Source organism: Lepus europaeus, chromosome 4, assembly GCF_033115175.1.
Source record: "Lepus europaeus isolate LE1 chromosome 4, mLepTim1.pri, whole genome shotgun sequence".
Lineage (NCBI taxonomy): Eukaryota > Metazoa > Chordata > Mammalia > Lagomorpha > Leporidae > Lepus > Lepus europaeus.
In genome coordinates, this window is record NC_084830.1 from 25,230,002 (window position 1) to 25,257,760 (window position 27,759).

A 27,759-nucleotide genomic window follows, 5' to 3' on the forward strand; every position below is an offset into this window, starting at 1 on the left:
CTGAAAAACCCTTCTGTCTAGCTTAAACTTCAGTGGGAATTTAGTGAAAGAAAATGAATTACTCACATTGGAACTACATCAAAATGTCAAGTTCACACATCTTGGCTTGTAAGGGGGCCAGGGGATCTACTGTCTGAATGATCAAGGCTGCAGATTTCCAAATCACTTTAAAGATAACGTCCTTACCAACAGGCTGGAGTTTTCCTCTTAGCTTTTTCGTATCACTTTGACCCAGGATAACCAATATCTGACAAGACTGCATGACAATTAATCCAAACAGCTACAAAATATTTTTAACACAGAAGTCTACAAATGCAGTAAAAAGTAATTTCTTCATGATAGTCAATGATGCATTTTGTTTTCGGCAAACATTTGGGGGGCTTCTTTGAGTGACTAGTATGTCTGTGAAAGTATAACCAAAGAAATACACCAGTGGACTGTGGTTGCCATTGCTGGCTTTTCTTGTAACTATTCCTACTAAATCTCCTTTTATTCTAATATTTGTTCCCTGCAGAGTATATTTTTTCCATGACTCACTCACCTAATTCTTGGTAATTTCCATGACTCACCTAATTCCAATTCACAAAGATGGGTTTATAAGCTATGTTAGTCTAAGTATAGGACCTGTGTACACAGTGGGCCTACAGGTTGGTTCACCCAAGCTTTTGAGAGTCCATTCTAGGATTTCCTAATTTAGAGTGAGGGGACAGGGAAGTAGCTCAGCCTCTAGGGTCAGGATACAGAAAAGATGTAAAGGTAAGAGAGTAGGAAGGCCATCTTCATTCCCATTTGGAGAAAGTCTGTCTGCAATGAGACAATGGAGTAAAGAAAGATAAGCAGAAATTAAAGGTGGATACATAACCTTGGGTCACTGAATCTTGCTTCTAATTTATGAAGCTTTGGTTCCTGAATTACTTTTTTTCCTGTGAGCTCTTCTCTAGCATCTTGATAAAGGAGCTATCACTTTTTAATCACCTTTTGCATTTAATCCACTTGAAGTAAGGCTCTAACATGTGTAACCAAAATCTTAACAGAATATAATATCAACTAATCTCACCAATTTTTATTGACGAGATAACTGAGATTAATTTACCTTACTGAAAACACACACAGGCCGGCGCCACAGCTCAATAGGCTAATCCTCCACCTGCAGCGCTGGCACCCCGGGTTCTAGTCCCGGTCAGGGCACCGGATTCTGTCCCGGTTGCTCCTCTTCCTGTCCATCTCTCTGCTGTGGCCCAGGAGTGCAGTGGAGGATGGCCCAAGTGCTTGGGCCCTGCACCCGCATGGGAGACCAGGAGAAGCACCTGGCTCCTGGCTTCAGATCAGCGTGGTGCACCGGCCACAGCACGCCAGCTTCAGCGGCCATTGAGGGGTGAACCAATGGAAAAGGAAGACCTTTCTCTCTGTCTCTCTCCCGCTGTCCACTCTGCCTGTCAAACACACACACACACATTGAATTCTTCTTCCTTTGCTCTTCAATATATTAGCCTGCTCTTCCTTAAGAAAAAGTTGAGAGTAGGATCTAGGTTATTTAATAACCACATTCATAAGTGGTCCTACCAGGAGAAGCACCTGGCTCCTGGCTTCGGATCAGCGTGGTGTGCTGGCCATGGCGCACCGGCTGCAGCGGCCATTGGGGGGTGAACCAATGGAAAAGGAAGACCTTTCTCTCTCTCTCTCTGTCCACTCTGCCTGTCAAAATAAATAAATAAATAAATAAATAAATAAGTGGTCCTAAGTAGACTTTGAGTGACTGGGTAAACCAGTCTCAATCCTCAGTTGAGAAAACCACCTCCCAGAACTTGGAGCTACACCTCTGTGCTAGAGTACAGCAGCACTGACTACTTTTTGAGACATTTTCTACAGAACTAAGGTCCAAACAATGCATTCTCCACATTCCCTCTAGGAGTATATAGCATTTCGAATATCTAAGCAGCTCAGTGTGATCACTGAAAATATCAAAAACATTAAAACATCTTTCAAAACAATAAATTCTGAAGAGTAAGCAGCAATAGTAAATTTCCAATAGTAACTACCAATATAAAAACAATAGTGTAATATTATTCTAATACTAGCAATGTGAGGAATGTATTTTATAGTTGGACTATGGAACTAATTTTTCTGTCATAGCTTCATGTACTTCACCTTCTGGCCTACAACTCTGCAGAACTTCCCACTGTGGGAAGCTCCTCACCCACAGAACACTGCGCCTGCTCAGACAACACACACCTGCAGTGAAGTCAGTGCTTTTTTTCACTCCTATCCTCAGTCATCCAGTCCCCCTTCCAAGAGGAAGCAGCCTACATTTCTGGTGTGACTTCCTAGAGAAGCTTTACTTTAGTGCGAGAGAAGTCTAACAGATGCATTTCAGAGTGAGAACTCAGTCCTATAGTTCCGGGCTTCTGAATCAGGCTAAAAAAAAATCCTTTCTGAGAAGAATTCAACTCCCTTATCTGAGGATATATAATCTGAGAAATCCGTTCTCTGCTAAGACCCATAAACTTATTATAGAACAAAAAAAAAAAAAAGAAAAGAAAAAAAAAAAAACAGCAGCACCTGTCATATAGAACTGTGTCATTTAATGGTCTTAAAAACACACTGTCTCCAAAACACATTCGTGATTACTTTGAGATGTCTATGAAAAATCAGGTGCTTTTTTCTTGGCAGTTAGTAGACAAGCATACAGCGGTGATTTCAGCTCATGCCATTCTCAGATCATTGATTTTTTCCCCTTTTTGAGACAGGTCATTTCAATTAAGACCAACTATAATAGTCATTTTCATCTAATTTTAGCAATATACAAATGAACTATTTTCTCCTTTTAACTGGTTTGAGAATAAATTTGAAAAAAAAAGTCCAAAATGGAAATTAATTCGTGCCACAGACTGACTGTACTGCATACTTTCATCTACAAAAATATTTACATATTCTTGTAAGTCACTGAAATTAGAAAAACCATTGATCAAATTTAAAAATTTACAAAATTTTATTTTGCTTTTAAAAAACAATTATTCAATTCATGAAGATTAACAAAAACACAAATCCTTTCAAAGTTATTACAATAATCTTCTATGAAATCAAGAGTATTTTTTTAAAACATTAATCTTTTAACGTAAAAACTACAATGTAAAAATAGGAAAATTAGGTCTATTGACTAAAATAAAAACAGATAAATAATCTTTTTTAAAGGTAAAAAACAACAGAATAACATGTGTAAAGCAGGACATTTAAACATCAGCTTAGTTTCTCATGGCCAACATGGCATTTATATCCCAGATGAGATTTCGTAATTGATCCATAATTTGCTTCAGCTGTTGATTCTTCTGTTTGAGTTTCTGTAAAAACAAAAGAATTTATCAAAAATGTTTCATGAAATAGAGACCATAAAACAGGATTAAAATGTCATGAGTTAGAACTCCAATGATCCAGACAGAAATTAAGCCAAATACGCAAGTAAAGCAGAAGGTGTTAAACCTTACTAACAAGCATCCTGAGTTCTAATTCAGCTGCCAAAGGCCACTGGCACCAGCCTTGCTGCCCTCCCTGCCTTACCACCCTCACCCCCAGGTTTACTCCTCTACCTCCATCACTAAAGAAAATAAGCTAAAAATGTAGCTGATAAATTCTATGTTTATGATTTTCTAAGGGGCAGTGCAATAGAATGGTCAACAACACACACTCTAGACACAGACTGTGGGGTGCTCAAATGTTCAGTTCCTTCAATGACACTTGCCCAATTATTCAGTCTCTCTGAGACTTAGTTTCCACATTAGGGAAATGGAGATAAGGGAATCTACCTCCAAAAATTTGTTATGAGGATTTACTGATTTGACTCATGTAAATTATTTGACTCATATTAGAATTGGGCTGGCATATGAACTAGTTTTGAGCAAATGCTACTGGTAGGTACAGATCTTAAATTGCCAATATAGCAAATAAACTATAAGAAAAATGCAATGCCTCATGTAACTGATCTTCCAAAAGTGTGGCAGAACTCAATATTTGCCCATACCGTGAAGTTCAATCTACTTCTAATACTGCAAATGGAAGATAAAATGGCACAGCGACTGATGCCAATAATTTTCCCAACTAAGGTATGTTGAGTGCTCAGGACCCACATGGCACGTACCTCTGTATCTCTATACTTGTGTTTTATTAGACTATGGTTTACAAACTTCTCTGAAGCACCTTTCTTCAAATCCTATGTGGCACAAGTCTGCTTATATAAAATAAAATAAAAATAGAAAGCTTTCGGCCAGACTGTTTACTAACAATTATAATTATTATTTAATAACTTTTTTGAAGACATTACAGTTGGATATTATACTCTTATTGAATTAGATAATTTTAAATATACTATACTAAACTGCCTCCAGATAAATTAGTATGTATTGAAATATGATTAAGTTGAAGTGGAAAAGGTTAACTGGGCAAGTGTGTGAAATGGATTCTTCAGAATATTTTTAATGGTGATAAAGCTATGTCCATGAAAAAGAAGAAAGAGGAGGGATTTAAGTTTTAGAGACGGTTGAACACCATTCAAAGGCCAATTTTGGTGAATAATCTTAGTGGTCACATTTTTATAAATATTTAGTTATTTATAGGAAACAAAGAAGTAGAATGGGCGGTGGGGAGAGAGATCTATCTGCCATGTTGGTTTGCTCTCCAAGATGCCTGCAAGATCTGGGACTGGCCTGGCTAAAGCCAGGAGCTCAGAATTCCATCTGGGACTCCCACATAGGTGGCAGGGACTCAAGCATGAGAACCATCATCTGCTGCCTTCTCAGACACATTAGTAGGAAGGAAGGTTGGAAGCAGAGTAGCCAGGAACCAAACCAGGCACTCCAATATGCAATGCCAGCATCCTAAGCATCAGTTTAACACATTGCAGCACAGTGCCTGCCCCAGTGATCACATTTTAAAAAAATTAACTAGAAGGAAAGATTATATTCTTTGATAATTAAAAATAGATTTCATAATCAATATCAAAATAGAGTTTGAGATGGCTGCCAAGTGATTTTGTCATTAGAATAAATGCATACTGTACCAGTAAGACTACTTAAAAGCATATTCATTTGGAAATATAAATTCTGGGGGCCAACATGGCATCTCATATGGGCTCCAATTTGCGACACCAGCATCCCAGATGGGTGCCAGTTTGAGGCCTCGCTGCTCCTCTTCCGATCCCACTCCCTTCCTGGGAAAGTAGCAGAAGATTGCCCAGGTCTCTGGACCCCTGCACCCATGTGGGAGACTTGGAAGAAGTTCTTGGCTCCTGGCTTTGATCTGGCCCAGCCCTTGCCCTTGTGGTCATTTAGGGAGTGCTCCAGCAGATAAAAGATCTCTCACTCTGTTTCTCCCTCTCAGTCTATAACTGTGTCTTTCAAATAAATAAAAATAAATCTTAAAAAGTAAATATAAATTCTGAAACTTTTGTTTAAAAAAAGCCTCATTAATTCTTAAAATGCAAAGGACTAAACAAAATGGTATTTTCAAGGTAATATTCAACTCTAAGCATTAAATAATTAAATTAATAAGCTATTAAAGTAATAGTTATTACATTATTAAATAAAATTAAATAGTTTTAAAAAAGAGTTATTCATTTATTTATTTGAAAGGCAGAGTTACAGAAAGGCAGAGAAAGAGAGAGAGACTGAAAGAAGTCTTCCATCCACTAGTTCACTCCCCAGATGGCCACAATGGCCGGAGCTGGGCCAATCTGAAGCCAGGAGCCAGGAGCTTCAAGCTTCTTCCAAAACACCCAGGTGGATGCAGGAGCCCAAGTACTTGGGCATTCTTCTACTGCTTTCCCAGGCCATAGCAGAGAGCTGGATCAGAAATGGAGCAGCCAGAACACAAACTGGTACCCATATGGGATGCCAGTGTGGCAGGACCCCCTATGCCACAGCACCTGCCCCAGTAAATTATTTTTGAAAAGAACGATACAATGCATTTGGATAGTTTTTCCTCAATGATGCTACAAACTTTTAAATTAAAAAATATACAGTAAAATATCTGGAGTTAAAACACATCAATAGCAAAGCTGACAGTTATGCTTATTAGTGGTTAAAGTGTAAATAAATTTTCATGATATGATATAGGATTTAATATATACAATCTTCCTACTGATTGATTTTAACAGAGGCTGACACCTGCTATTTTCAAAATCCATCAGCTGTGCCTATTTGTTACATTAACAGGTGAATGTGTAATTAGATACTTAAAAAATATCTTTATGCTAAGACATCCCATGTAATTTAATATTCATACAAAGGCTGTGACACTTGATAAAAAATGCTTTAATTTCTTTTTATAACTTTTTAAAATTTACATAAAGGGAACAAATTTCATGTATTTCATATGTACAGTTTTAAGAGCATAATGATACTTCCCACCCTATTCTCCTTCCCTCCTTTTTCCCGCCCTCTCCCCTCCTACCTTTCTTAGTGTTAATTTTTATAAAAATACTTTAATTTGTAAATGCTTCTCAGCCCTGTAACTAGTACCTAGTACTTCTTTCAATTTCATCTTACCATCAAAAAAGAGTAGCTCAAAGCAAAATAAACTGACTCATTCTGAGGTCCCTACAGCATAGTGTCTCGTGCAAATATTTGTCTGTTATTTGGGTAAGAAGGCTTAAAGGCTTCCAGGAATATATGAGTCTGAATACAAAATGAAAAGTGTTCAATTAAACTATCAAGCTGACCATTAAAAACTAGGCCATTTTCCACCTGAAGATTCATATCAAATACTGACTATAAATTATGAGCGCCAAAGTTTCAGGAAATGGTGGGAGGGACTGTATTTAGGCAGCCTGAACAGTAAACACTTCACCCACAGGTGGTTGTATATAATTTGGAGTACACAATGATGGAGTAATATTTTGCAAATGACATAGTGAGGGACACTGAAGGGTATATAAACCTACATATTTTACACAGCTTATACAAAGTAAAAAAAAAAAACAGTATGATAAAACTCTGAATACTGAATGTGATTGTTGATTAATTACTGATTATACAGATTGAAAAAGCAGCTTAGTTATTTAATACAAGCAAATGTTAGTATGTTAAAATATGGCATAATACTTTTGTGTGTTAAAATATGGTATAATACTGTGATCGCTTCGGCAGCACATATACTAAAATTGGAACGATACAGAGAAGATTAGCATGGCCCCTGCACAAGGATGACATGCAAAATATGGTATAATACTTTTGTTTCTGTTGATATAACAAATGTGAAATTGATACATGAAACAGGTACTCTCTGACTCTATTTGACTCTTCTGTTCTCTGATAGGAAGCTTGTCCACGTATCTGAAATGTGTGTGATGGTGTCTGCATCTGGCTGACTCATGGCAGAATTCTGGTTCTGAGGACAATGGCTGGCACAGAATAGGCACAAGAATATTTGAACATCTGGATGCTCAAAGGATAAATAACAAAAGACAAATTAAAAACTTCCCCCAAATCCTAGAAGAATGGGAAAAACAAGCACATAGAAATCCTTAGCAAGCATTTCAAATTTCTTTTTTGTTGTTTAAATATTGCCTTTCAGTATTAAAGGGACATAGCTGTAATTAAAAATTATCCATTGTTAAACTCCATACTTAATAGGTAAAAAGTATATTTGAATGTTTTAGCTATTAGCTAAAATATATATATATTCAAAAAAGGAAAACCTGTATAAATATTTGCATGAGTGTGCAGGAATTAACATATATGTGTTAATAGACAAAAGAAAAAAAATTAATTCTATGAAGGTAGATATTTATAAATACTTGCTAAATCAATGAACCTTTTATTTTATTTTATTTTTGACAGGCAGAGTGGATAGTGAGAGAGAGAGACAGAGAGAAAGGTCTTCCTGTTTGCCGTTGGTTCACCCTCCAATGGCCGCTGCGGCCAGCGCATTGTGCTGATCCGAAGCCAGGAGCCAGGTGCTTCTCCTGGTCTCCCATACGGTGCAGGGCCCAAGCACTTGGGCCATCCTCCACTGCCTTCCCGGGCCATAGCAGAGAGCTGGCCTGGAAGAGGGGCAACCGGGATAGAATCCGGCGCCCGAACCGGGACTAGAACCCGGTGTGCCGGCGCTGCAAGGCGGAGGATTAGCCTGTTAAGCCACGGCGCCGGCTGAACCTTTTATTTTTAATAGCATTCATGTGATTAAATAACTAGATTAGGACTTTTACCATCTATACAATCTGTTGAAAATAAATATAACTTTCACAGAAACACTTTCTGTTAGGCTGTTTTGAGGCAAAATGTGTATAAGGGAGCATGAGTTCATTTAAAAAACTTCAATCATATATTTTCATCTTATATTCTAGAAGGGACAGATACAGGGCTTAAAGAAGTTGGAGGAAAAGAATAAACAAAGTACATCAGTTTAGTATTCACAGTAAAACTATGTAACAGAATAGATATTATACTGAATTCACATTTACATTGTTTTCTTAAGGTATGAACTAAAAACTTCTTTTGGTCAAAAAGCCCAAATTTCTTTCTTTTTAGAAGTTTAGTTTCTGCCTCCTCTTTTTGAGATTTTAAGTTAGCCAAATAATATTTTCTCGCTATCAACTAATTCCCCGGTGTTTTCTAAAATATTAGAAAGAGGGCCAGTGTCGTAGCACAGCAAGTTAAACTCCATTTGTGATGCCAAGACCCCTGAGTGCTGGCTGGAGTCCCAGTTGCTCTACTTCCAATTCTGCTTCCTGCTAATGTGCCTGGGAAGGCAGCAGATGATTGCCTAAGTGCTTGAACCCCTGTCACTCATATGGGGAACTTAAAAGAGAGTTCCTGGCTCCTTGCTTTAGCCTTGTCCAACCATGACTGCTGTGGCCATTTGGGGAATGAAGTAACAGATGGAATATATCACTCTCTTTCTGATGCTTTGTCTTTCAAATAAACAAATAAAAAAGTTTTTTAAATGTATAAGAATTTCCAGAAAGTAAAAGAGGGCTAGAAGGCCAAATGAGTACCTACGCATGCCCTCAAGAAAAGATACTTTCCCTCTAAATTCTGTTTTAAAAATTTTTTTCTCATAGAAATAAAGGTCTGAAGTTTTAAATCTGATCAATTTAAAATATTTAAACTCATTTTTCCCTCTTTGTAATAACCTTCAGTTCATAGCATGTTAAGTGACACACGTTTCCACGGAAGTTTTTAAAAAGCATCTTGTACTAAGTGGTTTAATCAAAATAACAGATATCAAGTGTCTGAAGAATAAAAGGGGATACAAATTTTGAAACACCTACAAAAACTTTCAGGAATACTGTATACCTATTTGGGGTACTGAAATCAACCTGTTCCAGAAAAACACTATGGACTAAATATGTGCATTTATCTCTACTGTTCCTCAATAAAAATAGCAGGAGAGGAATGAAAAAGCTACAAACACACATGGAGAAAAGTGATCAGAAAGGAGATGGCAGCAGATGCAAGGTGGTATATCTGAAAGTAATAAATAGAGAAGGGAGTGGCCAATGAGTTGGCAGAGAAGGAAGTTCATGGACATTTCAGATAATTTTTGAATTCTACTTTTCCATGAATGTTCTGAAGCCTCCTGCTTCAACCAAGGGGATGTAGGAGGGAAGCCTTGAGAATAGAGCTGTTCCACCATGCAGAAGCAAAGACAGGGGACATCTCAAAGGCACCAGGAGGGACTTGGAGATGAAAACCAGAAAAGCTGGGAGAGGTGCTGGGACTATTAAGAGCCCTGGATGCCACACACATTTGCACATGCACTCCTCATCAACAGTGAGTCGGTGTGTGTGACTGAGTGCCTTCTCCTCCTGTCCACACCCTCTTTCAGAACAGGAGGTTCACTGCCTGGGAAACTGCACCAGCACAGCTATGGATTCAGTGGCATCAGCCAGAAGGCAGGGATGAGGTAAAGAGCTGACAATGGGGACATGCCCCAAACTGGGAGCCCTGCAGAAGGCTTCTGCCACTATGCCTCCAGGAAGACAAGAGACTCTTCCTCCTTAACTTACTCAAAGGTCCTTCTCCGAGGAAACTCAATAGTCCCGAAGAAACACCTCAGAAACAGCTGGAGATCTACAAGGAAAAAAGCCACCTCACTTCCTAATCACCCTGTGATGAAGCTGACTCACAAAGCCTTCAGTAGGCTTTCTGGTACCTCCCTCTTAAATATAAACAGCTTGCATTTATCCATCAGATGTTCTTTTACAGCTTCCATCTGGGAAGACAGCAAGACAAAATAAGAGTTGGCAAACTATGGCCCACGACCAATTTTTTAAGGCCCAGAAGCTAAGGATGTTTTTCATAGAGAGAAATCAAATGTGTCCAATAAAGTGTAAAATATTGACAATCCGGTCCTTTAAAGAAAAAGTCTGCCAAACCTTATATACTAGAAGATCGTGGAGGAATCCTTTCAAATTTTGGAGGGAAAACAATTCACAAGACAGAAGTTTATAGCCAGCTAAACTGTCAACTGGACAGCCGTATGAGAACTCAGAACTTAGTCCTGAAATTCCTTACAAGGAGATGCTGCCACCAATGTACACACGTTGCCAGTGAGGGATAAACCAAGAGGAAGACATGGGATGGGGGAAATGGTGAAACCAAAGGAAGAAAAGGAAAGCCTCAGGACAACAGAGAAATGGAATGACCTGACAGCACTGCATCGAGACCCAGCAAAAAACACGGTGCTCAGGAGGGCAGGGGAACCAAAACATTAACTGATGATTTCGACTCTGCAGAAAGTTGCAACATAGTACTGAAATGTTACCATAGATGCATAAAACACAAAAATGGAAATTACATATGTGGATCCAGGAGAGAGAAGCTAAGCTAAATCCTCAGAGCTGCAAGAAGTCCGTATCAATTATATTTTTCAGTTAAAATTCACAAACCTAGGTTAACAGCCAATAGGATTGTTTTGATTAAACACTGCAAAAGTATTATATTCTGAAGAGTTGGAAGGTCTTTTGTTTTTTAAATCAAAGATAAATTATTTCAAAATAAGAAGAGCTCAGATGAAATCAAACATATACTTAGAAAATTATCGCTTTCTGAATTTACACAGTTTTACCTTTTCCAAAGATCATAAAAGCATCTATGGTAGAGAATAAGCTGCAAACTGAAATCCAAGTTAATGATATACATTTCATTGTATTTTATAAAAAATACTTATTAGAGAAATAATTAGCACACCACAAATCATTGTTAATAAATATCAACAGAATCTTATAACGCTTATAAATGTCTCAGATCTCCATACTATTAGTTTTTATTTTTCAAAATATATATCAAAGATTTCCAACCCCTTCCTCATTTCTTACTAATTTCCTGCAATATCTTTATTATGATAGTCATTTGCTGCTATCACATTTGGTGGAAATATTAATCTTTATTTCAACTTTTTAAAAAAAGGTTACAAAAGTTTACTTCATAAAATCTATCCATCTTTTTGCTTTCTCCTGAGTTTTGAAATATATTTTTATTTTCATTTTCTTGTATTTTGCTTTGCATGCCTTATTTTCAGCTCTTAAGTGCATTTTAGTATTTAGCACAATGTAAATGCTAGCTTCTAAAAGTTTCTATTTTTCAGAACTACTTTTATATGTAATCCCTCTTTTGTCCTATTAAATTCTCATGTATAATGGGAAGGTTTTTTTTCTGGCTGTGGTAGTCCCCATCTCCCCCCTACCAACCTCTTTACCAATAGTGTTGCTTTCCATGGTTTCAACTGTCCATGATCAACTGAGGTTGAAAATATTAAATGGAAAATTCCATAAATAAACAATTCTTAAAACTGCTCAATTCTGAATAGCATGATTAAATCTCATGCCAGGCTGCTCCACTGTGCCTAGGATGTGAATCATACCCTTGTCCAGCATATCACATTGTATAGTCTACCCACCCGTTAGTTACTTTGTAACCATCTAGGTTATCAGTCTATCACAAAATCAGTGCTAGTGTTCAAATAACCCTTATTTTAGTCCCTGGCCCCAAAACACAAGAATAGTGATTCTGACTGTTTGGATATGTCAAAGAAAAGCTATAAAGTGCTTCCTTTCAGTAAAAAGGCATAAGTACAGTAAAATAGACATATTTCAAAAGTTCATAGAAAAACGGAATTAAAAGATGAAGTAGACTTTTTATAAACTTTTTGAAATATTCTCATACTTACCAAACCACAAAACCCTTATTAATCTCTTCTTGTACCTAAGTCATAAATTAAACTTTATCATAAAATGTATGAGGAGTACACAAAAAGTTCATAGAAGATATATATTATGAAAAAAATGTGTGTTGGTTTAAAAAATTTTATATCAAAATAAATATGCTTTTTAATTTTACTTTTTTACTAACTTAATGAAGTACTGTTGTATGTATTAGTAGAGGAAAAAATAATATATATAGGGTTCAGTACTATCTCTGGTTGCAGGCATCCACTGGGAGTCTTAGAACTTTTATCCTGTAGAGCAGGGGAGATTACTGCATTATTTTACAGTTCTTTCTGGTCTTGTTGAGTATCTCTTATCCAAAAATTTGAATTCCGTAATATTCCCAAATCTGAAACTCTTAAGCATTGACATGATTTCAGGGTGGAATTCTCCACACTGACCTCATGTGACAGATTGCAATCAAAGTGCAGCTGCACTAAAAATGTCAGGCTATGTGTGTTAATGAATATACATGAATGTAGTGTTTAGACTTGGGTCCCATCCCCAAGATAACTCACTATGCATATATGTATCACTAAATCCAAAATACTTCTGGACCCAAAGATTTCAGATAACAGGTATGCAACCTGTATTATGTGTTTAATTAGTTTCATAATGCTTCGTATTATACTTTAATTTTTGAAATGAAGAATGCTGTTTTATTACTGTTTATCAGAATTTTCCTTGACATTTTTATGTACTTTCCAAAAAAAAAAAAAACCCTTCTATTATCTTTGCAGGCTTTTAAGAAAGGTCTTACTTGGATTTGTTTCTGCCTTTCAAACAGAGATGAAAATGAATAAATTAAAATTTTAAAAAAACAAGAAAATAATCAATACTGACATCTGTATTTTTATTACTAACCTAGGAACTCTGTATGTTCTTTAAATTATTCAAAACCCCTTTAATGCATCTTTATAAATTTAGTCACACACATCACTATATTATTCCTATCTACTTCATATTTGTTGTTGAAACTGTGAATAGACATTTATGAGAGGACTACAAAAGTTTGTGCAAAAACAGATTAAAAGATAAATTTCTTTTGGTGCAAAAAATTTTTGATATCTATGTACTTTTTTTCATAATATGCGTTTTCCATTAATCTTTGGAAGTTATCTTTGTAAAATCAAATTGGTTTACAACATTACAGCAGCATGGTGTCAATCTTCCATTACAAACTCTAATTGTTTATCTGTTGAGTTTCTTTTTTTTAACTTCTACTTAATAAATTTAAATTTCCAAAGTACAACTTTTGAATTATAGCAGCTTTTTCCCCCCATAACCTCCCACCCACCTGCAACCATCCCACCAGAGATAGTACTGAACCCTATATATATTATTTTTTCCTCTACTAATACATACAACAGTACTTCATTAAGTTAGTAAAAAAGTAAAATTAAAAAGCATATTTATTTTGATATAAAATTTTTTAAATCAACACACTTTTTTTCATAATATATATCTTCTATAAACTTTTTGTGTACTCCTCATACATTTTATGATAAAGTTTAATTTATGACTTAGGTACAAGAAGAGATTAATAACCATCCCACTGCCTCTCCCATCCCATTCACATCAAGATTCATTTTCAATTATCTTTATATACAGAAGAAGATCAATTTAGTATATACTAAGTAAAGATTTCAACAGTTTTCACCCACACACAAACACAAAGTATAAAGTACTATTTGAGTACTAGTTATACCATTAATTCACATAGCACAACACATTAAGGACAGAGATCTTACATGGGGAGTAAGTGCACAGTGACTCCTGTTGTTGATTTAACAATTGACACTCTTGTTTATGGCGTCAGTAATCACCTGAGGCTCTTGTCATGAGCTGCCAAGGCTATGGAAGCCTCTTGAGTTTGCCAACTCCTATCTTATTTACACAAGGCCATAGTCAAAGTGGAAGTTCTCTCCTCCCTTCAGAGAAAGGTACCTCCTTCTTTGATGGCCCATTCTTTCCACTGGGATCTCACTCACAGAGATCTTTCATTTAGGTCATTTTTTTTTTTTTTTTCCCCACCAGAGTGTCTTGGCTTTCCATGCCTGAAATGCTCTCATGGGCTCTTCAGCCAGATCCGAATGCCTTAAGGGCTAATTCTGAGACCAGAGTGCTGTTTAGGACATCTGCCATTCTATGAGTCTGCTGCATCCCGCTTCCCATGTTGGATCCTTCTCTCCTTTTTAATTCTATCAGTTAGTATTAGCAGACACTATAGTCTTGTTTATGTGATCCCTTTGACTCTTAATCCTATCATTATGATCAATTATGAACTGAAACTGATCACTTGGACTAGTGAGATGGCACTGGTACATTCCACCTTGATGGGATTGAATTGGAATCCCCTGGCACGTTTCTAACTCTCCCATTAGGTGCAAATCTGATTGAGCATGTGCTGACCTGTACATCTTCTCCCTCTCTTATTTTCACTCTTATATTCAACAGGGATCACTTTTCAGTTAAATTTAAACACTTAAGAATAATTGTGTGTTAATTGAAGAGTTCATATCTGTTGAGTTTCTATGAGCAGTTGATAACAAGCTTACACATAATTCTACCATTCTGGTTTCCTAACATTTATTTGTTGTCTTTTGTACTGCATATAGCTTCTAAAATATCTTAACCAAGATGGAGTAAAGCATCATATTTCATGCCTCTTTTCATAAATACTTTCCTTTTTTACCTGTTTACAAATGCTGGTTATTTACTTGAAATAAAAAGATTAAAAAAAAAAAATCTTCTCTTGCTAACAGCTTTAAGTGCTCTTTGAATCAGCAAGTAGAACTGAATTCTATCAATTGTTTTTTTTTTTTGTTTGTTTGTTTTTTTTGTTTTTTTGTTTTTTTTTTTTTTTGACAGGCAGAGTGGACAGTGAGAGAGAGAGAGAGACAGAGAGAAAGGTCTTCCTTTTGCCGTTGGTTCACCCTCTAATGGCCGCCGCGGTAGCGCGCTGCGGCCGGCGCACCGCGCTGTTCCGATGGCAGGAGCCAGGTGCTTCTCCTGGTCTCCCATGGGGTGCAGGGCCCAAGCACTTGGGCCATCCTCCACTGCACTCCCTGGCCACAGCAGAGAGCTGGCCTGGAAGAGGGGCAACCGGGACAGGATCGGTGCCCCGACCGGGACTAGAACCCGGTGTGCCGGCGCCGCAAGGCGGAGATTAGCCTGTTGAGCCACGGCGCCGGCCTATCAATTGTTTTTTAGACATCCAAGAAATTTTTTCCCAATATAATCAATTGCTTTATGTATAATATGCATATACACTCATGGACTTACCCTCATGTACTTCATACAACCCTTTTTGGCTACAGTAAGATTGTTAATACACTGATGAGTTCAATTACAAGAATTAGGAATTATAAGAGAGACCTGAACCTTTTCAGTGCAAGCGTGAGGTTTTATTCAGTGTGCTATTTCTGTTAGTTTTTCATTAAGTTTGGACCATGTTTTACCACAGAATGAACAAACAACTTTCCGTATTTCTCCGTTTCTTAGAACTCTCTGGACTTTATTTTTTAAACTTCTGAAAGTATTCAGCAATAAATGCATTCCAGTCAGGAGCTTTTGGGGGAGAGGAGGGAGGGATGGAGAATGCTCTGATCTCTCTCAATTTCATATTTGGATGTTCAGACATTCACATTTCCTATTCCTAAATTTGTATCATTGGCTGCTCCAAATATACTAGAAGCTAGGAAGTCAGAATTCTACTAAGAAGAAGTAAATGAGTGGTGACTGAGTTAATTCCCAAGGCAGGCTCCTAGGAGCTTTATGGAGTGAATTTCGTCATATCTTCTGACTGTTCAGACAGCCTTTCTGAGTACCTCTTAGTTCCTGGCTGTATGCTAAATAGGCTAAGTATGCCACAGATACAACTGCCCGTAATTCTATAATTTGAATTAGTTCTTTGAGTTTATTTGACTCCTTCATAATTTTTATCAATAATTCTGAAAGAGAAAATGTACAGACTACTAACTCACTTTATTCACTTCAGCAATTTCTCGCCTTTCTTCACTAGCAAATCGAGGGGGCCCAGCTCGATCATCATTCTTTGATCCATCTTCTTCCACATATGGGATAAGTTGCTGGGAATGATGAACAAAAGTTAAAAGTTAAAAATATGATTGACATTTTCCAATTATACTGATATGTATATAACATATATATATATAATGTACCAATTAAGATCAATTCACACATTTAATAGCATAAAAATACATTTAAGGTGATAGCCTGGAATAACAGCTTTAGAGTGTATCATTGTACACATCATTAATTACTCTGTCAGGCTTCTTTTGCAAAACAGTCTTTATATAACATTGGTCACCACATATAATTAAATAATACCCTACTTACTCAATCAGCAAATTACCAAACAGTGCATGAGATGTTGCAAAAATAATGTCAGATAAGACGTGACTACTGCCCTCTAAGAGACTGATAGTGTACTGAGATACGGCAGGCAGGCAGGCTTTCCTTCTTCTATAATAGAAACGAAGTTGCTCAATGTGTATAATATAAACGTCATTAAGTTGCCATCTAAAACTTAAGTGTCTGGGAATTTCCCGATGTCTCAGCTTCTTCTAATTGTGGGAATGTTTATTTTGTAGGAGAAAAGAATTTATATAGCATGAAACTCCCAGCAGAATTAGAATTAAATGTGAATGTGAATGGATGCGAGAAGTTTATCCAATGAAGCCCCTTGTAAATGTGACATATTTCAGGAAGAAATTAGTGTCTACCATCTTTAAGGAGCATGATCAATGCAGGAATGAGCCAGAGGTAAATAATCAGTAAAACTAAGTCATCTGGCCAAGCTTCTGCAAGTTCTTGGGAAAAACAGACTCATCCCCATCTATTTTCACCCTTTCTTCCTTTCCTTTCTTCTAAGGCTGAGCTGTTCTTCCTCTGAAGATGATTAATCTCCAATCCTGTGCTGATTCCTCTGTCCTCCTAATCACATTATTATTCCCTGTACTTCAGCCTCTTCCTAGAGTTTTCTTCTATCATCTAAATCTGTTCTGGGCTCTTCCATCAGGTGGAACAAAACCCTTTGAATCCTTGATTCCCTGCCTCTGTCCACCTACTACTTTCTTTTCTTTTTCTTTTTTTTTTTATTTGACAGATAGAGTTAGACAGTGAGAGAGACAGAGAGAAAGGTCTTCCTTCCATTGGTTCACTCCCCAAATGGCCGCTACAGCCGGCGCTGTGCCTATTCAAAGCCAGGAGCCAGGTGCTTCTCCTGGTCTCCCATGTGGGTACAGGGCCCAAGCACTTGGACCATCCTCCACTGCCTTCCCGGGCCACAGCAGAGAGCTGGATCTGAAGAGGAGCAACTGGGACTAGAACCCAGTGCCCATATGGGATGCCGGCGCCGCAGGCAGAGGATTAACCAAGTGAGCCACAGCGGGCACCGGCCCCCATCTACTACTTTCATTGCTTGCTTTCTAGCTATGCTTCTTGAAAGACACATTATTTTCTTGCTGGCTGTGACTCCCTACTTCCTGTGTGATTTTCAGTGCACTGCAATATGTCTTCTTGCTGCTACCATTTCAGTTTTCATTCCTTATTTTCCTTGATTTCTCTGCAGCCATATGACAAAGTTGACTGCATATCTGATCTTTCTCCCACATCTCTGATAATTTTTTTTCAGGATCTTTTTCAGTTGACTCTTTCTCAGTCCATCTCTTACATGTTGAGCCCTCAAAAAGGAAGCAAAGATAACAAGAAAATGTCCTTCACGTGCAGTGAGACAATGTCTACGCTTCTTACAGGCTTTTTGATGACAGAGATACAATTTGACAATAGGACTACAATTTGACAGTAAGAAATGACTATATATAGAAACATTTATTTAGTAATCATATTTAATATTGTAATTAACTAAATATTATCTATGGCCTAGAATTAGAGAAAAAATATATATACATGCACATATATAGTTTTAAAATTATTTACTTGAGTACACAGTGACTCCTGTTGCTGATTTAACAATTTGACACTCCTGTTCATGGCGTCAGTAATCTCCCTAGGCTCTAGTCATGAGTTGCCAGGGCTATGGAAGCCTTTAGAGTTCGCTGACTTCGATCTTATTCCGATAGGGTCATAGTCAAAGTGGAAGTTCTCTCCTCCCTTCAGAGAAAGGTACCTCCTTCTTTGATGGCCCCGTTCTTTCCACTGGGATCTCACTCACAGAGATCATTCATTTAGGTCTTTTTTTTTTTTCCATGATATCTTGGCTTTCCATGCCTGCTATACTCTCATGGGCTCTTCAGCCAGATCTGAATGCCTTGAGGGCTGATTCTGAGGCCAGAGTGTTGTTTAGGACATCTGCCATCCTATGAGTCTGCTGTGTATCCCACTTCCCATGTTGGATCTTTCTCTCCCTTTTTGATTCTATCAGTTAGTATTAGCAGACACTTGTCTTGTTTGTGTGATCTCTTTGACTCTTAGACCTATCAGAGCTATCAATTGTGAGCTGAAATTGATCACTTGGACTAGTGCGATGGCATTGGTACATGCCATCTTGATGGGATTGTGTTGGAATCCCCTGGCACATTTCTAACTCCACCATTTGCGGCCAGTCCGATTGAGCATGTTCCAAATTGTTCGTCTCCTCCCTCTCTTTTTCCACTCTTAGATTTAACAGGGATCACTTTTCAGTTAAAATTTAAACACCTAAGAACAACTGTGTGTTAATTACTGAGTTCAACCAATAGTACTAGAACAACAACAACAACAACAAATACTAAAAAGGATAAAGTATTACATTGTACATCTAAAGTCAGGACAGGAGCTAATCAGTTCATTGTTGCTTATAGTGTCCATTACTTACACCCCATGTGGGATCTGTCCCTAATGTGTCGTCTAAAGCGAAGTGATGCTATAACTAGTACTGAAACAGTATTTTTATACTTTGCGTTTCTGTGTGGGCACAAACTGATGAGGTCTTTACTAATTATATACTGAATTGATCTTCTGTATATAAAGAGAATTGGAAATGAAAAAAAAAAAAACAACCTGGTGTTAAAATGGAAATGGCATAGAAAATTAATTAATTTGAAAAAAAAATTATGTAGGATCTCTGTCTTTAATGTGCTGTACATTGCTATTTAATGCTATAATTAGTAATCCAATGGTAGTTTTTTCACTTTGTGTTGCTATATGGGCAAAATGTTGAAATCTTTACCTAATATATACTAAACTGATCTTCTGTATACAAAGAGAATTGAAAATGAATCTTTACATGAATGGAAGGGGAAAGGGAGCGGGAAGGGGGAGGATTGCGGGCGGGAGGGAAGTTATGGGAGGGGGGAAGCCATTGTAACCCATGGGCTATACTTTGGAAATTTATATTCATTAAATAAAAGTTAAAAAAAAAAAAAAGAAAAAAAAAAAAGAAAAAAAAATTATTTACTTGAGAGGCAGAGATAGAACACAGAGAAACAACTTCTACCTTCTTATTCACTCCCCAAATGTACACAAAGGCTGAGACTGGGCCTATGGAAGATGGGAACTCAATCCAGGTCTCCCATATGGGAAGCAGGAACCCAATTACTTGAGCTATCACTGTTGCTTCTCAAGGTTTGCACTGGCAGAAACTAGAGTCAGAGGCCAAAGCCAGGTATCCAACCCAAGCGCTCCCACACATGACACAGACATCTTACCTGGAGTCTTAACCTCTAAGCTGCAAACCTATTCCTAGAGAATTTCTTTTTAGATAGAGTCATTCCATTGAACTAGATAGCAAATCTAAATTAATAATGCTGAAAAATAATCTGTTATCTGTAAAGCACTTTCCTAAGAATACTTTAAAAATATTTACGATATTATTAAAATGTCTGCTTAAAAAAAATCCTGCACTGATTTAAAGATGTTGACAGCAATAATAAAAATTTTATTAGACAACGTTTTCCTCCCCAAAACAATAAAAATCACAATCATCCTGGATGTCAAAGTCTATAAGAAATTGTTAACATGAAAATACAGTAGTAATTCTACCCGTATTTTCATCTTCAACAGTCAAAGATAAAACCAGTAAAATTTAAAATCTGGAAATACTGCTAAAATAGGAGAAAGAGGGAAGGAGAAAAAACTACAAACACCTTGACAATATCTCACATTTTACATTCAACCACCCTCTCCTATGGAAACTTACCTCCACTGGAATGGGGTCCATCCCTCCACAGTTCTCATTGCATTTGTCATAGACCAATCTCAGCTTCCTGAAGAGAATAGAAAGCTGCCGGAGATGATCCTGTAGTTTTGTTAACCTATCTTGATACGTGCCGGTGTGGTAAGTGACTCCATTTGGCAGCTTGTCAGACAACACAAAATAAAAATATAATGAAAATCCAAGATTTTCTATAAGTAAAGTTAACAAACATTTCTAGGCATTGCATAACAGCAAACTATTCCTCATGACCAAGTAAGTTCAATTTTAAGAAGTTAAGAGAGTAATACGTGCTCATTTATCAGCAGCTTGGCATCCCACTCCACTGTTGTAAAACAGACCTAGAGAAGCTCCGTGAAGAGCCTTGTGACCAGTCGAAACACTTGTACTTTTTTTCCTTTAATTTTAGAAGTATAACTATTTTTAAAAGTACACTTATTTTATTTTTAACTAAATTTTTATTTAATGGATATAAATTTCCAAAGTACGGCTTATGGGTTACAATGGCTTCCCCCCTCCCATAACTTCCCTCCCACCTGCAACCCTCCCCTTTCCCGCTCCCTCTCCCCTTCCAATCACATCAAGATTCATTTTCAGTTCTCTTTATATACAGAAGATCAGTTTAGTATATATTAGGTAAAGATTTCAACAGTTTGCCCCTATATAACAACACAAAGTGAAAAAAATACTGTTGGAGTACTAGTTATAGCATTAAATAACATTGTATAGCACATTAAAGACAGAGATCCTACATAATATTTTTTTAAAAATTAATTAAAAGTACATTTATTTTTAAGATTTATTTATCTGAATGGCAGAGCAACAGAGAGAGAGGAGAAAGAGAGAGAAAAATCTTCCACTCATTGGTTCACTCCCAAAAAGGCCACAACAGCCATGTTTGTGGGCCTGGCTGAATACAGGAACCAGGAATTCCACTCTGGTCTCCCACATGGGTAGCTGAGCCCAAGTACTTGGGCCATCTTTGGCTGACTTTCCAGGCATCTTTGCAGGAAGCTGGATTGGAAGCAGAGTAACCAGGACTTGAACTGGCATCCTGACAAGGGATGGCAGTTTCCCAAGTGGTGGTTTAAGCTGCTGTACCACAACACCAACCCAGAATGTACAATTTTAATATTATTTATTATGTAAAGAAAGACCAGGAAGTTATCAATAAAGCACAGCAGGGAAAAAAACCAACACAGTAGGAAGCTCAGGATTTTCTAGAGGAAGCAAAGAATACTATGTTGCTGCTGTAAAAATATTTTAACTGTGATAATGTGTTTAAGGAACAAATTAAAATACAAAGCTACAACCAAAAATTTACTTTAAAAATCAATAAGAGGAAATAGGGGTACAAACCTGTGTTTCATCGTTATTAATAAATTATTACAAGTAATGGCTATGATCATAATTCTATCTGGGATATTTATATCTTTTTAATTCAGGAATTTTTTAAAAAGAAGCCAAAAGTATGTATTAAAATGATGATTAAAAACCAAGTAAATGGACATTATAGCGTATTTATAACTTACAACTAAATATTGTATCTCCTGTGCATTACACAAATTCACGAATGGTATCTTCCTTTCTCTGTATATATTTACAATATTTTATTCCCACATTTTGATTTGTGGAATCAATTCTAATTTTCATTTATTTATCTGAGGAGCAGAGACAGATGGAGAGAGCACCCATTCATTGATTCACTCCCCAGATGCCTGTAACAGCCAGGCATCACCCAGAACTCAACCCCAGGTTTCCCACAGGGGTGGCAGGGACCCAAGGATTTCAGTCATTTCCTGCTGCCTTGCATGTGTGCATTAGCAGGGAGCTGTAATTAGCAGAACCAGGAGTCAAACCCAGGCATTCTAATATGGGATGCAGGCTTCCCAAATGGCTTCTTAACCACTGAATCAAATGCCTGCCTCAATCCTAATATTTCAATCAAGAATATTTATACCATATTTTCTAGTAGAGAAGAATTTTCATTTATAGGAGTTCATCTATATATTCATCTTGAGATTAGAACTGGGTGTTTTAAGACCAAGGCACTATCTACTAGTTAATAACCAGAACAGCAGTCTAGTCGTTTTACACTTTTGTCTTTTTCTTTTGAAATAGATGAGATAAAAAGGCAAATTGTTAAGAAAAAGAAACATGATACAATGTTTGGATAGAAAAGAAAATAGGTCACAAAATTATTAAAACCATAAGCATGAAAAAGACTGGAAAGGCCTATACACAGTTGATAAAAGGTATAGAGGCTTGAATAATTTATTTTCTTTCCTCTCACTCCCAAGTTTCCTATAATATATCAGTCTATGAATTAAGGAGGCAGATCTTTTGATCTTATTTGAAATATTATTAGAATCTGAGAATACTCCCCCCAAAAAAACAAAAAGTAAAAGAAACACAAGGCAAAATTTTCATGGACCCAGCAGTCAAGGGTCCAAAAATACGGTAACTCACTATCTTGTTCTTGGTCAGGATGTGGCAGAATCAATTTGTACAACTCATGGAGGACAATTCACAAAATTTCATCTAATTTCAAAAGCACATAGCTATTTCCAAATAATTATCCTCTAGACACATTTGGCCATTTGTGCAAGTTTATTTGCTATGGCACAATAGAGAAAGAATAAAAACAGCTTAAACGTCTCACTAGAGAACTGTTTTTATAAATAACAATATTTCCATGCGGTGGAATACTATATACTGTAGAAAGGAAAGGAGCGTATTTTCTGCAGGGATAAAGATAAACTCCAAAATACATCAAATGAAAAAAGCAAGGTACAAAATGGTGTGCATAACATACTGCTGTCTGTGCAAAAAGGTGGAAATCAAATACACATACACACACACACACACACTTAAATATTCCATAGATATCTAAGGATAAAGAAAAATAGAACCATCAAAGATCACTGCCTGTGGAGAAAGATTAGAAACCTAATGGATAAGGATAGGAGAGAAAATATTCACTGTAGTGCCTTTTTTTAAAATTCCTGATTTTGGAATGTGTTATGTATTTAAAAAAAGACTTAATAAATAGGACCAAAGCAATGTTATCTTTCACAAGGAATCTTTTTTTTTTTTTTTTTTTTTTTTTTTTGACAGGCAGAGTGGACAGTGAGAGAGAGAGACAGAGAGAAAGGTCTTCCTTTGCCGTTGGTTCACCCTCCAATGGCCGCTGCACCGTGCTGATCCGATGGCAGGAGCCAGGTGCTTCTCCTGGTCTCCCACTGCACTCCCTGGCCACAGCAGAGAGCTGGCCTGGAAGAGGGGCAACTGGGACAGAATCCAGCACCCTGACCAGGACTAGAACCTGGTGTGCCGGCGCCACAAGGCAGAGGATTAGCCTATTGAGCCGTGGCGCCGGCCCACAAGGAATCTTAATCTGGGACTTATGAAAACCTGGGGAGACAACTTCTAACCCTCTGAAAACTTTTTAAAGTGTATGATATGTGCATTTTTTCTGAAGCAGTCTATAGTTTCCATCAGACTCACGAGGAGCAGCTAAACACCTAATATATAAAGAACCACTTTCTTAAATGAACACCTAGAAGTAGAAATGTGAATTTATGGCACGTTATGCAATAATCCTATAGATTAATATAGTGGATGACTTTTCAATTTGAGTACTTTAAAAATGTATTAATAAACAATTAGGTTATATGTAGTTAAGAACATTCTGTTTGTGTCACCTTCTCTTCTAGTTGTTCACACTATTGCTGCCTTTTCAATTCAATTATGATACACCCCCAAGGGTGTGAGAGTCAGACAACAGAATTCACAAAATAAAAGGTCTACAATAATTATTATGTCCTTTAAAAATTGGGTTTGGATATAGGTTCACATATAACCTAATACTATCTTGGAAAAGTCTACTTTTTTTCTGGGTTAGTCATGGACTTGTATCATGCTTCTTTTAATTACATGTATTGTTTGATGCAAGAAACTGTTAAAAAGAGGTTATTATAAAGAGCACTAGCCATATATGATGTTGTATATCTCCCTTCTTTTCTCCTTAAGCCTCAGTTTCCTTACATGTAAAATAGTGATAATACTAGTACTTCTTAAACTTGGTCCTGTACCTGGGTATCTGACCAAGGAAAATATCTTACAGATGTTAGATATTACCTTAGCTACTAACCCTAATTCAGTGTTCTGCATAAGACTTAAAAATCAATATATGCTAAATTCTGAGACAGTATTTAATCTATCTTTAAAAATTGTGGCATTAATCCATTCATTTTACAAATAATTGCTAGAGAATTTCATATCTTCCCTCGGATTCCCTTTGCATTGTATTTCTTTAAAAAAAAATTATTGTATTTATTTGAAAGGCAGTTACAGAGAGGAAGAGCCAGAGAGAGAGGGACGTCTTCCACCCACTGGTTCACTCCCCAAATGACTGCAACGGCCAGAGCTGAGCTGGTCCAAAGCCAGGATCCAGGAGCGTCTTCCGGGTCTCCCACGTGGGCGCAGGGACCCAAGGACTTGGGCCATCTTCCATTGCTTTCTCAGGCCATAGCAGAGAGCTGGATCGAAGTGGAGCAGCCAGGACTCTAACCGGTGCCCATATGAGATACTAGCACTTCAGGCTGGGGCTTTAACCTGCTGTGCCACAGCACCCGCCCCATGTATTGATTGTATTTCACAATCACTTCATTCATATGGTCTTGAAGAGTTCCACAAAACTGAATTATAATCAGGAGATAAAAAAAAAAAATCTCAACCACTTAAAAAAAATTAAATACCCTTTAGGCATCCATAGAAATAACAGTTGTTAGATTCTGAACACATGAATACAGATAACCAAGGAAGAGATTGAATCAGTAACAGTCTCTCAACAAAGAGAAGCTCAGAACCAAATGGTTTCACCACTGAATTCTACCAAACTTTTAAAGAAGAACTAACACTAATTCTTCTCAACCAATTCAAAGCAGTAGAAAGGAAGAGAACCCTTCCAAAATCATTCTATGAGGCTAGGTTCACTTTAATTCCAAAATCAGACAAGGATACAAAAACAAAAAAGAGTGAACTACAGATGAATATTCCTGATGAAAGCAGATGTAAAACTCTTCAGCAAAGTACTAGCAATTCAAATCCAACAACACATTAAAAAGATCATCCACCCTGACCAAGTGGGATTTATGCTAGGGTACAAGGATGGTTCAACATATGCAAATTGATTAACATAATATACTATATGAAGTATATATAATATACTTCATAAGGCTAAAAAAATCTAATGAATACTCAATAGATGTACAGAAATCATTTGATGAAACACAACATGATAAAAACCTTAGCCAAGTGTAGAAGGAACATACCTCAACACAATCAAGGCAATATATTACAAGTCCACAGCCAACATCATGATGAATGGAGAAAAGCTCAAAGCATTTCCACTAAGACCTGGAACCACTCAAGGATGCCCATTCTTGCCACTCTTTTTCAATGTAGTTCTGGAAGCTTTAACCCACAGGCATTAGGACAGAGGAAGAAGAAAAAGGTATACAAACTGGAATGCAGGAAGTCATAACCCTATTTGCAGGTAACATGATTCTACATAGAAGGGAACCAAAGATTCCACCAGGGTTTCCAGTTTACTGTATCACTGACTAGCTCTGGGCAAGGCACTTTACCTCTGAATCAGAACCTTCACCTGTAAAAGAGGAGGATATCCACGTCATATTGTGGTAAGATAAGCAAGCATTTAGAAGTGGATTGGGCCGGCGCTGTGGCTCACTTGGTTAATCCTTTGCCTGCAGTGCCCAGTTCTAGTCCCGGTTGTTCCTCTTCAACTCCAGCTCTCTGCTGTGGCCTGGGAAGGCAGTGGAGGATGGCCCAAGTGCTTGGGCACCCACACCCACATGGTAGACCAGGAGGAAGCACCTGGCTGCTGGCTTTGGATCGTTGCAGAGCCGGCCATGGCAGCCATTTGGGGGGTGAACCAACAGAAGGAGGACCTTTCTCTCTCTATCTCTTTCACTAACTCTGTCAAATAAAATATTTTTTAAAAAGTGGGCTAACAAAATGTTGGAAAAATTGTGTATCCAAATGCAAAATAATAAGCTTGAATCCATATCTAACATTGTACAAAAAATTAACTCAGCCTGAGTCATAGAGATTTAAATGTAAAAACTAAAACTACAAAACTTCTGGAAGAAAACATGGGAAAATCTTTGTCACCCTAGGTTAGGCAAAGATTTCTTAGGTGTGACACCACAAAATGCGTAAAAGAACAAATAATCTGAATTCTATCAAAATAAATGTCTCTTTTTCAAAACATGTGAAGAGAATGAAGACAAGCCAAACACTGGGAGACCTGTTTGCAAAGATACAAGACCTATAATAACAAGTGTTGGCCAGGATAAGGATACATCAGAACTCTTAATCATTGCTGATAGGAGTGTAAAATGTCTCATCCACTTTGGAAAGGCTTCTTAAAATGTTAAGCAAGCCATACACTGCACAACCCAGCAATTCCACCCATTTATAAAACCGCTAGAAAACGCAAAGCAGATCACTGGTTGCATATGTAAATGAGAGGCAAAGACTTCCAAGGGGGCGTGAGGAAACTTCTTGGGCTGAGGGTTTCTTTCGTTCACCATCCTGTGGCGAGTCATGTCAAAATTTGAGCACTGGTCTTTTGTTTTTGTTTTTTAAAAATAGGTTAGCAGAATGCAAATTCTTCAACTCCCTGGACTCCTTGGAATCAGTTTTGCTGGAAATAACTTTAAAATAATATAACGAGGAAAGTGGAGTGCGACCCACCTGTACCTTAAAAACTACGGGAATTTACGTAACTTGACAACTCCGTCGAGAAAATACGCCTGCAATGTTCCAAAAAGCCGGTTTGGAAAACATCACCTCCACATCCCGGACATTAGGGGACAGACACATCCAGGGAGGGCATTGTGGAGTGTGAATGGGGACGACCCTACCCTCGAGGTGTGTCTAGGGCAGCCCCGTTTGGATGCAACAGCGTCCTTGTCCCGCCCCGCCACAAGCGGCCCGCTGGCTCCACGCCCGCCCGCTTTCCCACCTGCATGTTCCGCAAGAGCTGGAAGATCTCCATGGTGCGGTACACGATGTCCTGGACCGTCTCCTGCCCGATCCGGCAGAGCGACGCCGTGTTGACCTCCCGGGCGGCCTGCTGAGCCTGGGGTCCGGCAAAAGGCCCGGCCGCCATCCCCGATGCCGCCAGCGGAGGTGTGGACATGGCGTCGCGGCAGCCACAGGCCCGCAGGGACTGGAAATAGGGAGTCGGGAGTCCGCCCGGAATTACTGCACTGCTAGGCCTTGGCGTGGGTAGAAGCTTGAAAGACCCGGGCCGAGCGTTTTCAAAACACCGGGCCGTGACTTCCGCCCA

The 27,759-nt window shown here is 37.8% G+C and overlaps 1 protein-coding gene and 1 non-coding gene across 2 annotated transcripts; one reads left to right on the top strand and one right to left on the bottom strand.

The window, feature by feature from the left end:
- Positions 1–3,017: 3,017 nt before the first annotated feature.
- MED30 (mediator complex subunit 30) lies at positions 3,018–27,759 on the bottom strand. The gene is made up of 4 exons (XM_062189466.1): positions 27,433–27,759; positions 20,364–20,522; positions 16,186–16,290; positions 3,018–3,338 (listed from the first exon to the last, which is right to left on the bottom strand). The coding sequence occupies exons 1-4, from the start codon at positions 27,607–27,609 to the stop codon at positions 3,243–3,245; spliced, it is 537 nt and encodes a 178-aa protein (XP_062045450.1). The 5' UTR covers positions 27,610–27,759; the 3' UTR covers positions 3,018–3,242.
- Positions 7,121–7,228, top strand: LOC133758924 (U6 spliceosomal RNA). The gene has a single exon (XR_009865830.1). It is a non-coding gene; the product is annotated as a U6 spliceosomal RNA (small nuclear RNA).

Bases quoted from the DNA above. Each gene is read 5' to 3' on its own strand.
- MED30 (XM_062189466.1), bottom strand. From the start codon at position 27,609: ATGTCCACACCTCCGCTGGCGGCATCGGGGATGGCGGCCGGGCCTTTT. The intron at 16,291-20,363 runs GTAAGTTTCCAT...CATCATTCCCAG, and splicing joins TGGACCCCATTCCAGTGGAG to CAACTTATCCCATATGTGGA. The intron at 3,339-16,185 runs GTGAGTTAGTAG...TTGTTTTTACAG, and splicing joins AAATTGCTGAAGTGAATAAA to AAACTCAAACAGAAGAATCA.